Source organism: Acyrthosiphon pisum, chromosome A2 (assembly GCF_005508785.2).
Source record: "Acyrthosiphon pisum isolate AL4f chromosome A2, pea_aphid_22Mar2018_4r6ur, whole genome shotgun sequence".
Classification (NCBI taxonomy): domain Eukaryota; kingdom Metazoa; phylum Arthropoda; class Insecta; order Hemiptera; family Aphididae; genus Acyrthosiphon; species Acyrthosiphon pisum.
In genome coordinates, this window is record NC_042495.1 from 37,959,320 (window position 1) to 37,978,682 (window position 19,363).

At 29.2% G+C, this 19,363-nt stretch overlaps 1 protein-coding gene across 3 annotated transcripts in view; it reads right to left on the minus strand.

The window, feature by feature from the left end:
- LOC100161824 (carboxyl-terminal PDZ ligand of neuronal nitric oxide synthase protein) overlaps nt 1-12,396 on the minus strand; it is a 56,858-nt gene extending 44,462 nt beyond the window's left edge. For all 3 annotated transcript variants that reach the window (XM_003242163.4, XM_003242164.4, XM_029490230.1), the window contains exon 1: nt 11,468-12,396. In XM_003242163.4, coding sequence (XP_003242211.1) covers nt 11,468-11,596 — 129 coding nt within the window. In that variant the 5' untranslated portion in view covers nt 11,597-12,396. The remainder of the gene's footprint in view (nt 1-11,467) is intronic.
- Between the last annotated feature and the right edge of the window lie 6,967 nt (nt 12,397-19,363).

A 19,363-nucleotide genomic window follows, 5' to 3' on the forward strand; every position in this document is an offset into this window, starting at 1 on the left:
CATTTGATTTTACAACGGAAAAATGTAAGACTATAATATAAAAAGTTTTTAATTACAAAAACCTATTTTATCCAAACCATTATAGATGAATAAATTGTTTTCAATAACCTAATTATACCACCTTACAAAGTTTTGAACCGTTTACCCTTCGGCACTTAACGTTTCTGAAAGTTAAAGGGATGAATCGATCTTTAAACATCCACCTCCACAAATAGAATTTTATTTTTTAGTCGTTATAATACCACAAAACGACTTGTCATTACCTATATCCTCGAGTTGCTCTTATTTATACAGAATTCCAAACTATACTTAACACAGTAATGTAATGGTACCCACAAACTTTTTTTTTATATAGCAATATTATTTTGGCTTTTTGAACTCATTTTATATATGACATTTTCTTATATTATGTTTTCACAGACATACCATTATTTTTCTATAGGACTTTTGATACTTTTTATTTTCATTTTATAGTAGATACATATGAAATATGTAGCAAATTAAACTGACACTGATTGTTTGACCCCAAATATTATTATTTTAATTGTGTACAGCCTACTAACTATAAAGTTTGTTTTACAAATGTATAATACATTCTTTAAATTATTATTATAAACAAAGCTAAAATGTTAAATACCATAACTTCTTTTGTATAATTATCTATATTCATTATTGTATTTATAAGACATAAAATAACTTACTATACCTACGTTCGTTTAAATCATAAAGTTGAATTGATTTTATAAATTCTACACATATTGTATCTAAAAATCTACATTATAGATTCATTATAGCTACTTAATAGAATAATAAGAAACATTTTTTAATTTATATTAAAAAAAATACATTTAATTTGATAGTCAAAACTAATATACATAAGAATATAAAATATATACAATGATATCAACTACACTAGTCCTGCCAAATCAATCTTCCTAGTGGCACTATTGGGTGTCTACATATCTGTCGTCTATGATATTGTGATATTGTGATCATGTCATCAAAACGAATTATTGTACATAAACTTGTATAGATTTTAATCATTCTTTTATAAAAAAAAAAGAAGACGAATTGTTGGTATTTGGAATGCCTATGAATGTAAAAAAGAAAATTAGGATTTGGTAACTGCAATCTGCATACCAAAGATCGATGGCATGGAATGGAGGACAGAGTAATTTGAACAGACGAGTTTTAAAACATTAAAACGATGCTTTCAGGCTTAAGCGATAAAACATCAAATATTTTTTTAAGTCGTGTTTTTGCGTCGTAACTATTCAAAAATATTTAAATTAGTCGGAAAATAATATTATAGAAAATATACTTGGATTAATGTTATAAGTTCTTATAACTACCTACTTAATTTAAATACGGAGATAGGTAATAATAATATTGTATAATATAGTGTTCTTCCGGTGCAGCGTTCGAATGCATTATTACCGTTTTCGTTTAACACAATTTAATAGTAATAACTAATATTAAATAATTGTCGTTCCACGAAGAAGGAAGCACAACGACTATAATATTATTTATTATGACGTACTCGGGAGCCGGGGGACTATTACTCCTGTACTAGGCGGCGGCAATGCTATATCGGCGTGTTATTAATTTCGACGTGAATATTAACAAACGCTCACACTGCACGTGCATTCGATGCCAACGGTATTACACGGGCACCGCTACTGGATCCAAGTAGTTTTACTGTCGTATTATTAATATTATTTATACGGCGCTGTATAGCGTGTTGCATGCCTGCATCTATGTAATACAATATGAAGGAGCAACACGACGGATGATATGCTGAAGGTTAGTGGTGAGAGGTGGTGAGGGGTTGGCTGTAACAGACTGAGCTACCGTAAAAACATTAGGGTAGTTTTACAAAAAAAATATGCAGTATATTACATTAATAATTGTTTAAAAATTAAATTAGAATATGACTATTCAAAACGAATAACAAAGCGTATAAAAACCAGATACATTTGAAAAAAATCGTGAAAAATTTGTTCTTATAATACAAATAAAGTTTTAATATACCTATATTATATCCAATAATGGTCGTATCATTTATTTTGTTTGGTGTAAGTAATATAGAATACCAAATAAAGAAGAAAAACTGGACAAGTGCGAGTCGGACTCGCGCACGAAGGGTTCCGTACCATAATCTATAAACATGTTGGTAACACTGCTTTAATTATATATTCTAGGATTTTTAGTGTTTGTTGTTAAAGCGGCAACAGAAGTACACAATTTTTGAAAATTTCATCTTTTTAACTTTCATGGTTCATGAGATACAACCTGGTGACAGACGGACGGACAGCGGAGCCTTAGTAATAGGGTCCCGTTTTACCGTACGGAACCCTAAAAACTGTAGGTAATTAAACTATAGGATATATTGTACCTAACATATCGGTGTAGCAGTGTATGCCACAATATATAATATACCTACTGGCTACAACTACGTATTATAAATTACAATATAATATGAAACTGCGGGAAAATATTCATGAACCCTTATCCTTAAAGGTCATCCACAAAAACCATGATGAAAAATCAGTCCTTTGTAACGTTAGCCTGCCGGGCCATTTCCTCGAAAAATGTCACTGCGGAGAAACGGTACACTGACCTGCTATCGGATTAAACACACGTTGTAGGATTTTAATACGAACAAGAATAATAATATGGATGACCTGCACGTGCATGCATTAAAATAATAATAATAATAATATTATGTAGGAGTCGTAGTTAACCTTATATAATAGCCGGTAGGTATATTATAAAACGGGCTGCGCCTGTCGTTCCTGTCTTTCTGGCTCTCTCACTCTCACTCTCCCTCTCACTCTGTCTCCCTTTAGCTCGCTCGTCACATCTTTCTAGTTTTTTTCGGTGCAACGATGCCATCGATGCCCGCTTGCCCTGCACCGGCTGTATTATATATTATATTATTATATCCCACACGGACGACGACTCGGTCTCTCGGCCGGGAGAGTGTCGGCGAGTCGGTCGTGGTCGTAACAACGATATTATACATAATATTACACACACACACACATGGATACGACACATATATACACGTGCGGTGGTTGTGCCCGGGCGTTTACTGTATTATATACGTCCTCTGACTCCGGGGAATGTGGAATGACCTTGAATCGTCCACCGCTTTCGATATAGGTACTAACGCACACCGAACATTATAATAGCCATGCTACATAATATTATACACTTTACTAACCGCTAAGACTACGAAGGTAAATTATTATGAAAATATAATAAATATATATAATAAGTACGTTATTATTAAGAAAAACACAACGAAACCATTCATGCACAGGCTGCAGCTGCCGTCCGCATCTACGCATGTTATAATGTATATACTATACTATATATTACGTAGGTACTGTACAGGAACGAGGCGCCGCCGTCATCGTGTCGGTGTCGCAATGATTTTTAATTATGTGCAGTCCCCCCCCCCCCCGATCAACATCACCGTCGAAGACGACACAAACCTTTCCCGGCGGCGGCGTTATATGAAAAAGCGGAAAAAAAGGCAAAGACATTCCTCCTCACCGCCGCCACCGAGACGTTATTGCATTTACCAACATATATTAATTTCCGGATGTTAGGCCGTCTTTCGCGTACGATTGGACAACATTTTTAGCACTTGGTGTACCAATATATATAAGTACGTACCTACGAATTCATTATTATTCAGCGTTCTAGTCGTTTCGTAGGATGCGGGTATTATATGCGTATCAGCTGAACGTTTTTTGTCATCGCGACCCCCGTGAGTTCGTTTCGGGTCTCTTCGGACGCGTATAATATCTATCATATCCGTGTGATTCATGTGCGCCCCTTATACTCGCAATGATATTAAATGTACCTAAAGATATGTTTAGTTTATTTTTTCGTCCTGCGACAATCGTTTTTTTACGTGAACGTATAGAAAAACCGTCGTCCACGGATATCGGAACTCTAACGAAACCCATTAATATTATTTACGACGAAATACCGCATGGGACGACGACGTCCGCTCGAACGACGCACATCCATTTTCACGTGTGTGTGTGTGTGGCAGCCATTCGACCGTTTGTACTACCTCCCCACACACGCTTGATGGATTTCGATTACCTCAATATGGATAGAAAACACCACCTGGAATTTCGAGTTTAGATCGGAATCCGTTTGTTTATTACTTAAGACTCGATTTTTAATTGACGAATTTCAGACATGTCTTAATGATGTTTTAATGGTGTGTACGATGGAAAAGTGGTCTACGTACCTATCTAACATATTATAAAATTTCACTTAAACCAACAGCTAATATACAATTGGAACAAAGAATGCGCATAGGGAAACATTATATTTACACATTGCACGCAACGTCGGTTATACTTAAGTGGACATAATATTATTATGTATACGAGCATTCGGCATAGAACAAAGTTTCGGTAGTATTATGTCACATTTAAACAAATAAATATTTCATTTTTATATCAATAATTTTCAAACTGGAAAGAACGATTTAATAAACTTCACACAATATAATATATTAATATCTATTAACTACCATACATTTTTTTAATTGTATAAGGTACATACCTAAATATCGAATGTTTAAATTCATATAAAAAAAATACAAAATGAAAGTTTTACAATGTATAAATTTGGATATTAATTAATTACTACAAACAAGTTTTTATTAAAATAAAAATGTTAGACAAAAAAAAACCAGTTGACATTTTGAGATTATCTATTTCTACTTTCTAGGATATAATTTAACCTTATTCAATTATTATTGTTACAAACATAGATTTCTTTTAAAAGTTTTTATTTTTTGACTATACCGAGTTGTCAAAGTATAAACTTATCGATACATGAAGCATTAATACTTTATTGAGTTTATTCTACTTCTTGTTTCTATAGAAAAAATTATTTGTTTATGACATATTTATAGAATTATACTTTAGATATACAAGCAATCCCAAAAACTATTGTTACACGACATTTAAAAGATCTATACATAATTTTTTCAAATGCATTTCAAGTTTGAACAAAAAATATATTCGTTTGATACCATTTTTAGATTATGCAAGCTGAGTGATTAATATATTGATTTTACAATGATGTATGTTTTTGTCTTATTATTAATTTTCTCTCTATCATCGTCAGTTATTGAAGCAGTAAAATGCTTCGATTTTCAACTGTGAGGTTGGTTTCTGGTAGAAAATTGGATGTAGTTGGTACTTGGGGAAGGGGGCTCCGTTCAAAAATAAGAATCACAAAACTTTTCAAAATAACCATAATAAATAAAAAAAAACTTTTTAATGCTCATGCACATAAATTTTCAAAATATTTTGATTTATATACCTACCTAATATGTTAAGGTATTTTAAATTGTCTACTTAATTTTTTTTCGATTTATGAACGATAAAATAAATGTTTGTTTTATGTTAAAATAGCTTGGAAATCTAAAGGTCACTCACAAGTTAATGTTTCAGCTAAAAATATCAGAAATACATCATCAGAATTATATTTTATAGACGTTTAAAGTTAAAAAGTGTTGAAAAATTTTACGAAATTTATCAAAATTTACCACATTTAAAAATTGTTTAGTAGTGTAAGATATATCACATTTTGATAATCATAGGTAGGTACCTAAAGTTTTAAAAATGAATTCAAGGTTCCATATAAGTTTTTTTACAAGAATTATAAAAAAAAAGTTGAACGCAACTCAAAATATTTTTTTTAGTGTCAACGTTTAAAATTTTAAATGTTGATGAAATTTAATATTCATGCGTAAACCAACGATTTTTCATAAAACATTTTTAGTTGTTTTGATATAAATCAAAAAGTATTAATTGTTTAAACTTAAAATATTCCACTGTTACCTTAGTTATCATTTTCTATACTTAATGACATTTTCAAAATATTTATAATTTATAATTTATTATTTATTACTATTTTAAGCTATTGAAATTTTTAAATTCAAATTTGGACGAAATATTTAAACAAAGAATAAAAATCTTGCAGGTTATTACTTATTTTATCCCAGTTCAAAAATATTATTTCTGGAAGCATGAAACTTATATCTATATACCTATTTTATTAACTTTACACAATTGCAATCTTAAAATATTTAGATAAATTTTAAGCTATTTTCTATTCATACCGCGAACATACAGCAATCGTACGCAGTATTGTCACGCAGTATTGTCACGCAGTTCAGCGATAAGTCTGTATTGACTCGAAAGTTAATAACAATATAATATATTAATATAAGTATGACATAAATATACACTATTATAGTTATTAAATAAATATTAAAAAATAATGAATGTAATGTTTTCAACAAAAAATTAATTCAGCCTACCGTAATAGTACAAGTAAAATAAATTCTACAATAATTAATAGCAATATAAATAAATATACTTAGTGCGTAATATATAGGCTGACAGGTCGTCTTTGTTCTGAATCATTTTTTTGTATTCAATGAATAAATCATTGAATTCAAATTTAACCTAATATATTACAGTGACTTACTCAGTTACTTGACATATATTCAACTGTACAGCAGAGTGGTTAACTACTTGCCCACTTTTATTAACGTAATCATAATAAAATACTTACTTATAATTTACCACTTAGCAGTTAATTATAATTTCTAATCTGTCTTTAGAATCGTCCAAAAAATAATTAAATAATTAGATTTCCCGGCATATAAATAATAAAACACTTAAAATATACAATAGCTCCTTCTCAGACCACTATTAATCTACGCAAAACAAGTTTGGCGAGGCTCAGCGAAACCATCAAATATTAAAAAGCACCAGAATTTCCTATCTAAAATCCTCATACAAATCACCAAAGCTCCCTTCTTTGTACTCAATTATACCCTAAGGCCAATACAAAGACCTCAATATCCTTATCGTCACCGACGTAGCAGTTTTAGCACATTACAGACGCCTGCACTCCAAATTTGCTACCCACCCAAATCCACTATTTAAATGGTTAGTAGTTGAAATTCTGAAAGTATACCCGCGGTGACCCCCGAAGGTGACTATAAAGCGACATTGAGATCCCAAATATATCATATAAATAAAAAGTGAATGAACAGCTATAAATCCATATGATGTTTGGTATTACCAAATACCAATGGGTAGTTCCCCCAGCCACACGCTAGCAAGCGTATATTAATATCAAATATTATAACCATACAAAGTAATTATTGTTAACGTATTACAGGTAGTAAAAATGATAGACAAAGATAAATGTCTATCAAATTTTCCGATCGAAAAGAAATGTCATCAGAATTTTCAACTGCAGTGATGGGCTCCGCGTCTGTATTTATTTTTCTCCCGCCGCTTAAATCGAACGCATAAGCATAGTGGGTTACTCTAACATAATATTACGCTGTGTACCACCAAGTAATAATAATAAGAAATCTTTGTCCCGTGTTATTGACCTTCAGCAACCCCGTTCTGCGTACGTAAACGGCAGTCACGTACCTGAGATGTACCAAGAATAAAAGACTGGTATGGAAGAGAGGAAAAGAACACTCGGTAATCAGTAATCACGTGTACGGTACGGCATTCCGGTCGGTCATTTCGTAATCCTAAATCGAGAAACAACCACGCGTGGTTTCATCAAAATCAATGTCTTTGTCTCAGATACTCAGATACATTATTCATACTATATAGTGTAGTTCAACGTCCCGGACGATTTTTTTCCCCTATACGAGTTCAATATAATATATAGACTTGATTCGCATCGGTACTTTTCGACTCAGCATCTTTATGCTCGATGCCACGGTTTGTTGGCGATTTTTTCTGAACGCAGAAAGAGGAAAAAACGGAAGTCACATATGTCTGAAAGTAGTGCGTAAAAAAAAAGGTAATGTTTGTGGTTGAAAATAGATGATACGTAACAGGGTTGAGTCATTACTGATATAGTAATACTATGCGAGGTTTGAAAGAAGGTCAATCACTTATTTGATCGAAAAAATCGATTTTCAATTATCAGTTCATGACTCAACCAATCGGTATATGTAATTAGAAGCAATTATATTCTCCTCACACGTCCAAAGCAAGTTGTGGCCAAATGCATTCTGATAAGTGGCACGATTTTGACAGTATCTAGTTATAACAATAACAATGCAATTTGTATAATAATTCTTAAAATGAAAAGCAAAGTAAAGCTTTGATATCCATGCATCTCACTTTAGCATATTCGTTTGATAAATAATAATGAATTTGCCATTTATTTTTCAAACAAAGTTTTATTCGGTGCAACGTTGAAATCAGATCATTAAAATGTAATAGGGATGACTTATACATTCGTTATAACTTGCGTTTGTATACAAGATCGTTATAATTTACAATAATCCAATTAAAGTACATTTTTGCGTGTCAATGAGAATGAAACCTAATAGGGTGGTCCTACACACTGAAACCCCACTGACACAGTTTTAGAAATGTGATATAGGCATTTGTATGGGGCATTTTCTACATCAAAGTAATATAATAACGTTAAAAACGTGATGACACGCCTTTGCTGCAATTTCAAGTTACGATTTCTCATAAATCATAGTGATGAGTCTACGCGCACTCATTTACCTACATCAAAGTGACATCATCGATGAATGATTCATATAATTATAATATCCGAGCGGATTTTCGAAGTTTACGACACAAATAATAATGATAATATGAAAAGTTGCATACACGAATACATACACTTTTTACCTTGAAAACAAAACCAGTTGTTCGGATAGCCGTCCAATTTACTTATTTTTTCTATGATTCCCCGTTCTTTCAAATAATATTATATTTTTAAAAATATTTTAAATCTCACATTTTGCGATTAAAAGCGCACCACTCAACGCACTTTCTCTCGTCACTCTTTGTGGCTGTATAAGTTATTTCCATCCATCCCATGTCTAGTTGCTCCTTTGGCGGCGGTTCATGAATGGTGAAAATTTTCACTCGGAAAAATCCGTATCTAATTCTAGAAAAATACTTTGTTTGATTTTAGTTTTTTTATCATTTAATTTATGTTAGAATCTTTCATTTCGACCATATCTAATTGACTTGTTCCAATTTCCTTTAAGAATAATGTCAAAAAAATATTCGTCAAACATATGACATGGTTGATTTTTTTCTAATTTTTGCTTTTATGGACAAATTTTCTAATTTGTTAAAAACTATTTAGCACTTCTAAAGTATTCGTAAAACATTCCCTATAAACATTAATTAAATACAGGTACCTACATATAAATATATTATATAAAATAGTTTATTTTTCGTTGTACAAAAAAAAACAAACAATTAAATATAAAACAACATAATTTTGACTAATAATAGTGTATTATACTATAAAATAAAATAATAAAAATATTTTATCCAATTTATTCTTTAAAGATGATTATCAAGAAATTATTTTGTATGACTCAATAGTAAAAACTGAAGCAATGCGTATATAATAAAATAAAATGTTTTTGATATTATTAGCTTTAGTTTCACTATTTCTACTAAAGAAAACTTTGATTTCAAATTCTTCTGCGTATAACTTAAAGTATTATTTTCGAATTGTTTTAGCTTTAATTTGAATCCAATGTTATTTAAGTGTAAGTATTGTTACATTTTAATAACAAATTATGTTTTGAAATTTATAACTTCTTGCTATTTAAATACAAATTATTTCTCGAAAGTAATCTTTATTATAAACACAAGATTTCAAACAATTCTCTCAATTGTATTAAAATTTTAGTTTTTTATAATATATATTTTACCAAGATAGTTGGTGAAATTCTATGACTTAGCTTTATATACTTTCTGCTGGTTTATAAAATGATGATGCAGTACTATTAACTCAGTGTTAATGGATTTTTAATTAATGCGTCCAAGTTTCCATTATTATCGTGTAAAATACTTCTAAGTGTCGTGTTGTTTAAGACTTTTCTTATTTAAATTATTATTTGCAGTGATAAAAATTTTAGTTCCTAACCATTTTACTATTTTGATAAATATAAACTAATATAAAATATATAATATTATATTATAATAATATTTATTATATGTAAATTTATCAAGAAAAAACTATTTTAGTAAAACAAGAATCCATATGATATTTATTTTATACAAAATTAAAATGCAAACAATATTATATACGTATAATGAAAACATAATGAAATACTGGTTTTTGTTAAATCAACTGCACAATTTTATCACTGAGTAGATAATTCAATGGAAATGAATTTTTTACGTAAAATCAATTTAATCTCCCATAATATAATGTATATACATTGATATTTACACGTTAACATACATAATATATACGTTTATATATTTTGAATTTTTTAAGTCAAATGCATCCCATTATTCTATATTTCGGAAAGCTAACTATGATGTGTAAAATATTTCATTGAGTCACTCGCTCGCCTCTCCAAATGTATAGTAGGTATTAATGATGCAATTTAAATACATGTTCTGTTTCATTAATTAAGGAGTTTCAATTAGTCATTGACAGATAAACTTATAAGTCATACACAACGTTCGCAAAATAATACATTTAAAAAACATTTAAATTATTGTATATTTTAAAATATGCAATAATTGTGTATTTTGACGTTCTTAAAATATTCTGAGTCAATAATATTAACAAATAAACAATCGATGAATAAAAAACAAATCTAAAATAATTTTAAAATATTATTATCAAGTATATTCATATTGTTGAACTATTGAAATCAAATAAAGGCTTTGTGATCTAACACCACACGTGTTGTAATTATTATAATATAACAGATCCAGTATAAAATTGATCACAATACCTACATAATAATATGATGCAGGTGTTCAGTGCCTAAACCCGCTCCAAAACCTTAACATTATGGTCATTGTTCTTTAAGAAGACGCTTCTCAACCGTATTTGTTATCATCTTTGTCTTACACACGTGAACGTGTCTAATATACTACCTACAATGTTATACCTGCACTACGTAAATATTGGTTACCGGTTGTGTTTAACTTGTTTAAGTACATTCACGTGTCATATGATGCATAATATACGAGATAGTTCTGTTACCGGCCAAACTGTTTTAATTTTAAATGCGTTAAAATATTTATTTATTTTTAAAATTAATTATTTAAAATAATGCATATGAGAAATGAGGATGAAGGATAACGACGATTACATATTATACCGTATTTTATATTAAAGTATGTAACCAGCTACTTGAGCTAATGCAGTACGCGTCGGTATGGCATGTAGGTACTATAGGTAGGTACGCATCAATCGTACAATATTAAACAGACCAAGTAGCACGTTATTACTATATTATATATTTATATTACAATAATAGCTAGATCCATCGGTCCATTCGGTTGTTTTACTATGCAAAATAATTAGTGTGGTGCCGGAGAAGCGACCAACGTAGAATAATAAAATAATATTTAAAAAAAAATCGTTGTCTTACCTTGGCGTGGAATGTAATACCGTGCTCGAACGCCTCTTCCGGATGCATAGGTATTCTAGTGTCGTAATCATCGTTGGGCACGAGGTTGTACTGCTTTTTGGACGGCATGTTTCTGGTCAACGTATCCATGCATCAGATTCGCTGGATTTCGGTTCGAACGACGACTGTTATTATAGGAAGTTGTACTACTATTAGTAGTGCCTAGTAGTAGTAGTATTAGTAGTAGTAGTAGTAGTTCTAGTTGTAGTAGTGCTCGTACAATATAATCCTGCAGGACGACACGATGCGTTACGACATATAGAGACAGCTCCAATAACCGACAGCACAATTTCGTTTTTAATATTTTTATATATTTTTATCAGAGAAGAAAATTATATACAACGTCCGGGTGACTTGTCAGCGACTCAGATGTATATATGATATGACGGATATATGTGCGAATGTACTGTATTATAATATGTATATATACCGTGGTTGTAGGTGTATCTGGTATAATATACTGCAGTCTACGTATACATACGTAATTCGTGTATTTTATTTTTATTTATTTATTTTAAACGAAAATCTAGATATTGTGTTATGATAAATACGAAAACAACGGTGGCGGCTTCACGTTGGAGCTGTGCCCAAGGGACATTCTCGGCCTATTATTAATACGAAACACTGGGACCAGACGACCATGTCGTTTAACCGTATTTTCTTCAGTTTTTTTTGTGTCTTTTAATTATTATTTTCTTTTTTCTTTTGTTTTTGATCTAGAGCACGGAACACGAAAACAAAACGTGAAAAAAATTATATATACCTTAACGATAAACAATTTCGATTTGAAAATATTAATGCGACGGCGTGTAACGTGTTCGAGTGATGGTAAACGGAACGGTAGGGAACCAGCGAAACGATTCGAGCGCTGGTCTGCACTGACTGACGGTTTCTCGTCGCCCATGAACTAACCACATGACTAATGCACTGCAATCGCCATCTGTACGACGAGACGCGTATTTTACTCGTTCGATTGTCTTGTATAATATTATTATTATTATTGTTTTACTTTTTCGCGCCGGCATTTCACGTAAATAAACAGTAATGGAATATATTAAACCTTGATGACTAACGATGAAGCCTACCCAGTTTAGCTTACTGACGTTAATTTTATTTTATTCTAATATCATCTATACAAGTATGCCGATTAACGATTTATGAAAAGTAATAAATACCTAGATCCGATGGACCACTAATTATAATAAATAATAATATCATCAGTGTAAAATATTGGTAAATATACGTTACATGAAATTAATAAACATAATGTCATATAATGTTTTTATTTTTAATTGATAATGGTTTAATTTATAAAATAACTAGGTAGGTAGATACTATAACTATTGTAATTTCCATACCTACTCAAGACGTGTAGTAATACGCAATATTGTTTTAGACTTAAGTTGTATTAAAATAGTCTGTGCCAAAGGATATCCAAAGGTGGGCAAGTTAATGAAAATAAGTTAAGTTAAGAGGACACAAGATCGATAAGTTAAAAGTTAACAGTTAACAAATTATAAATTTAACTCGATAAGTTAGAAGTTAATATAGAAAAAAATATCAACTTAACTCAGTTTAAAAAAAGTTAATCTATTTTTTTATTAATTAGTAATAGTATGTAAATCACATAAAGAGTGAATGTGTCTTTCTGATTTCTAATTTATTAATTATAAAAAAACAATTTTATTGAACTTTTATCATAATGTACACTGTATATCATTTTACTTTTACTTTACTATTATTTAGCAATTCAAACTATATACTCATCTCAAATTAATAATTTAACAAATAAATTTTTTTATATCGTATAGCAATTGAATGTCATAATACGTGAAGACGATAAAGAGCATAACCTTCATATATATTATAAGTTATAATATAACATTAAAACATAACAAGTGTCAATTCGTAATTTAAAATTAATAATTTTATTAAAAACATTTATAATTGCAAGTCGCATAATATATAATTTACAGCTTAATAAAATATATTAATATACACAAAATTATGTTATCAAGAAAAAGAACAGAAATGTTTGTGTTTTTGTATTGGATTATTTTTATTTTATACTGATATAGTAATATTTACGTACCTATAAACGAAAAATTTCAAAATGTTTTTAACTTGATGGATTTTTTTTAAATCAACTGAGAAAAGCTAAGTTATTTCAACTGTAAATTAACCTAATGAAGTTCATAAGTTGAATAAGATATTAACTAACTAGTTAAGTTAAAAAGTTAAAAAAATTAACTTTTAAACTTAACTTTAACTTTTTAACTAGTTAATGCCCACCTTTGAGAATATCTAACAAAAGCGTGCCGTATTAGGCACTTCAAATAATTTATTATTAATTAGAAAAATAGAAAATTTGTAATCATTATCTTCTGTTGAGATTGAGTATCGTGGTTTGGCAGCTTATGTTTTATGTACCTACTAAAATGAACTTATACATTTCTTAGTAACTAATAAATCAATTGTCAGTATTGACATTTCTCAAAAAAAAATAAACTACTGCAGTTAAAAAATAAAAGTATCAACAGGTATAGGTAATATAAAACCTAAAAATAAAAATAAATTGCTTAATTTAATCGGACCTTTTAATGTCCAATAGCTACTTACCGTTCTAACTTTGAAATCTAATTCAAAATACTAATTACTGAACCGTTAACATTTTATATTATATTATTATCAAAATTAAAAAAAAAAAACATGGATTTATTAGTAAAAAATGTAACTGCTTTAAATGTATCTTCGAAAATAATTCATACATTAAAGATCAAACACAATTATTACGAATACAACAGATAATTTCATTTTTAAAAATAGAAACCACAACCAAATAAGCATAGGTATTCAATTTACCGGGGAAATAACATGATTTTGTGTAGATTCACTAACAATTATCATAATATCTAATTGTTGGAAAATTATTCAAATGGATTATATAAACGACAGAAGTACCTAAGGCTCCTTTATTTCAAAGGATATACCCTATAATCTATATGTTACTCAAAATTCAACAAGGGAGAACTGGGAGACAAGTTATATTCGGAAAAACAGTAAAAGAATATATACGTATAGGTAATAAAAAAAATGTATAATATTATATGGTAATACAATATTGGTGATACTTTCAATATACTGAGAAAATTGTAAAAGAATATTCCTCTTATTATAATTATTATACACATATAAAGTTTATATAAATAGTAAATACAATGAATAACATTTATACTTATTTTGTATGTAAGAATTAAAACCACTGAAATGTCCAATTATTCATTTGTCACAAACTTAATTTTTTTAAACAAAAAAACAATAATATTTTGTATAGGTAATGCAATACAATTTGATTTGTTATCAATGTCACAACTGTTGGTGGTAGATCAATATTATTTATTTTTTATGACTATTATACGTATCATTGAAAAATATCATTAAAACTTTTACGTTTAATTTACCATGACGTTGTTGGATTTAAAACGAGATTAATTGATAATGCACAACTATATGACTTTGGAAACGAATCCAAAATGTAATAGGTACCACTTTTTAATTTGCCATAATTTAAATAGCATTAATAAATACAATTTTAAACAGATGTATTTTTATACACTTTCCGCATTTATCTAATCTAACTATTTTTATATATTTTGTTTACTCCCATAGTTCACACAAAATGTTTGTGCAATGGTATATCAGAAAATTCAATGATTATACAGTAAACATTAACGCATATGGTCTATCAACATCTTCCAGAATTTTTAAAATCTGAAGAGTGGCTTTTTTTCACCACTTGTTTTCTTTGGATACAGTTCATTGATCGATCATTACATGATAGAGATTAAATTAAATACCTTTTAAATTATTTTAGTCTTGTTGTTACTAACCGTCATTAAAATTAGTGTATTAATAGTAACAAATAACAAATAATATCAATGTTTTATATTTTGCCGTTATTTCAACTTTTCAAATTTTAGATTCTGAGCGGAGCGATGAATGTATTTTTTATTTAATTAGAAATACCTAAACAATAAACATGTTATAAGTTTATAAAAAAATGTCTAAACACGGAGATTATTGTTAAAAAGAGCGTACAAATATTGACACTTATAAATATATACACTTAAATAACAAAACTATTCATTGGTAGCATTCTTAAGCATATCTGATATTCTACTATTGGGCGAAATCTGCTGTTTAAAATAAACCGTAATGGATATAATATTATCAATATTATGTACTACAAGTTTGAAATTAAAGTATAGATATCTCGAGTGATATTAATATAGAATTAATGTAATTAAGTTGCTTATGTTAGTTAATATATTAAAAATTATAATAATATTTTGCCTCACATAGACTATGGAAAATAATCAAATCCAATGTTTACAATCTTAAAGTCTTATACGCGGGTTGACCAGACATTTTATTTTATGATAATTATTAAACCTTAAATTACCTAAACTTAATTATTAACCAATGATTAATAGTATATAAGAAAATAAATAAATAAATCCTCATCTGCACAGTAACGTCCAATAAATTGATTCATAAAGAATTTCTTCAAGTTATATTTCAATCGCGCTGTTTAGTAAATACGGAACATTTTAATTGATGTTTAGAACTTTTATTTTCTAGCACGTATGTAATAAACATCGTTACATAAAAAGAATGGTTTTGCAAATAATATCTAAGCATATGTTTTTCTTCTTGAGAATACCTTGGGAAATAGGAACACCTGGTTGCGTTGGTAAAGAATATTGGGATAATGGGATCAAAGTAAACTCTCTATATATAGTTTTCACAGAAACCTATGTATGTGTGTAAGTGTGTGTATCAAATTGTAGTGTTTGTCTCTGTCCCTGCCATGAGAGTTCCGAGTAATAGTGTACGCGAATACCGGACTGCTACGAAAATTCAGTGAATATGATTAATTGTAGAACAATATTTTTAAAAAACTCAAAACATAGACTACGACTACATTGCATACAATTGTTAAAAAAATAATGTTAAACAAATATCTGGGTATAACAATAATTGTTATTAAAACATACAACACAATATTTTGTTGATTTATATAAAAGAAACGTTGATGGAAATTAAAATTCTAAAAGATCGTTACATATATCACTTTATATTATATCTAGTGAACAGGAAGTTTAGCTAGGAATATAGTTAAGTATATTTAATGTTTTTTTTAAAAAGTAGAATATTGTTAATTAAAGTTATAAAACAGAAACGCCCAATACCGGCCCGAATTCAGAAGACACTATTCAGTCTCCCAAGTCCTAAATATAAATATTATATTATATCCTATATAATAATAACATGTTTGAGATATTTAGGCCTGGTGTAACGTGGTGATAAAAAAATTAAAAATATCTTATATCCCGATTGCAACCTAACATATAACATACACTGTTTCACAAAATAACGTTTATAATTTTTAATTTATTATAGGTACCTACATATTATCATTGCACAAAACATCAACCCATAAATATTATTCAGTCTTAAAAAATTACAAATAAATACCTAATACAGTCAATCATACATTCATAATAGAATAGGTAATAATAATATGCTCGATAATTTTCGGATGTTTAAAAATGCATTTGTTATTAAACAAAGTAAAAACATATAAATGTTTTAATGTTATTCATATACATAGGCGTGCGCAGGGGGTATGCAGGGTATGCAGCTGCATACCCTGAAGCTCTTTGAGCGGCAAAAATCGTTTTTAGAAAAAAAATTTTTGTGCGCAAGAAAAATAATTACTAATTATAGTGCGGCCCAGGAGTGTACATATTATTATGTTTAAACTCGAAACTATTTGTGTATTGTGTATATATTTTATCAGAATTTTACATTCTTAAAATAACTTTCAGGGGGTGCCTGTGGTAATCCAGTGCTTAATTTGGGGGGGGGGGGGGGGTAGGAAAAAGTACAAAATTGGCTAAACACAGTGTAAACACTGTAAACAATGGGAAACTAAGGCGATTGGGGGGAGAATGTCCCTTTTGCTCCCCCCTCCTCCTGGATCCACCACTGCTTCTGCATACCCTGAACAAGAGGGCTGCGCACGCCTATGTTCATATACCTAGTCAAATTATAAAAAGGTTTAAACTATATATAGAATAAATAAAAATGAATGTATAATTTTTTATCAATAGGCTGATTTATGACTTTTTTTTGTACCTACCATAGTTCAACCACGTCCCACTATAGCAGTTCATCTGCTTTCTTATCTTTAATGGACTAGAAAGCACCATTCACGCTGAATATTGATAGCTCAAAAGAATGTGTTGTAATTATATTTATGCAAAGATACGAAATTGGAATATTTATTTAGTTTTAATAACCACTTAAAACAGTATTTCCTAGATACCTAATTTGTATGCACTGCAATCGGAAAATGAAAAACGAGAAAAGGTTACTTTCGGCTGCTATTGTTTGATCCCTGAATAGAATGACAATTAATGCAATCGTATTAAATAATATTATTCAATATAACCCGTATTGATTATAATATTATACAAAAACTATATATATATATATTATTATAATATTTCTCAATTTTGTTTTGCTAAATTTTACCATTTGAATATTTCACTCCTAACTACAAATTGAATACATTAAAATGAATTGTTAAAATTTCATATTAAACTATTTAAAAATATTCTACTGTAACTAATTATACATATTACACATACGCAGTGGTCAAACTTTTTCCCAGTGGTACAGGTTGTAGAATATCCATTATACAGGTAGGCAGTCATACAACTTTTAGTCACAATTTTTGATTTCTATGTGATTTAATTTGAATATTTTTTTTAAACTGTAAATTGAATATATTAAAATAAATTATTAAAATCATATTAGACATTTGCTGTATAATTGTATAAACGTTTTACCATAATTTGTATTAACAGGTCAGTAGACGCTCTGTAAGAAGTGTGTAATTATAATTTGTAAATTAAATTAAGAATATAATTTTATTGAAATTTCCCCCCCACATCATATAACACTTTCGTATCTAACTGATCAGTGTTAAATCATTGAACTAATATCAATAAGAAATGAACAGTTTAAAATTAATTGTTATCCTTAGCATTGAAACATTTAAAACGCCCACTATTTTTGTTCAATTATTTGAATTTAATATGTACCAAAGTATTATAATTTATTATCTAGTTACCAGTAGCATAATAATATTATAGGTGGTATACGAGTGCATTGTTATTAAATATCGGAAACTGTGGCCAAATGAATATGTGATATTATTAATGCATCAATTAAATAAATATAAAAATGTTTGGCTTATATTAAATATTTTATGTGCGACTGAGGATTTTAGGATTTGTTTTGTGTACAATGTCTTTAGGTACAATAGTGTCTTACTTAACCTTTATTTTATAATACTTCGTAAAAAAAAAAACTATTGGCACTATCGTTTTAAAATTGGTGTCTTATGATTGCAAATATTATCTACTATTCAGTGAACTTGTCAGTTGAAATAACATTTGCGATTATTGGCGACGAGGCGCTCATTACCGTGGTTGGATATTCTGGCATTATGCGCAAACGTATAATTATTTTTTAAGAATATTTTAGTAAATATTAAGTATTAATAGGTGTACAATAATGGTAACCCATTAGATATTAGATGCAAAATATAAAGATTATAATTTTCCAGCGTAGCGCAAAATACATATTTTGTAATAACTCTATAGTATGTATACAATCTAATATATTAGCCTGCTGGAAATTTTTTTGAGCTGCCTAAAGTTGTTAATATACCCTTCACAAATTGAAATTACCGACCCGGCATAATATAGTAGGTACTCTCTTCTC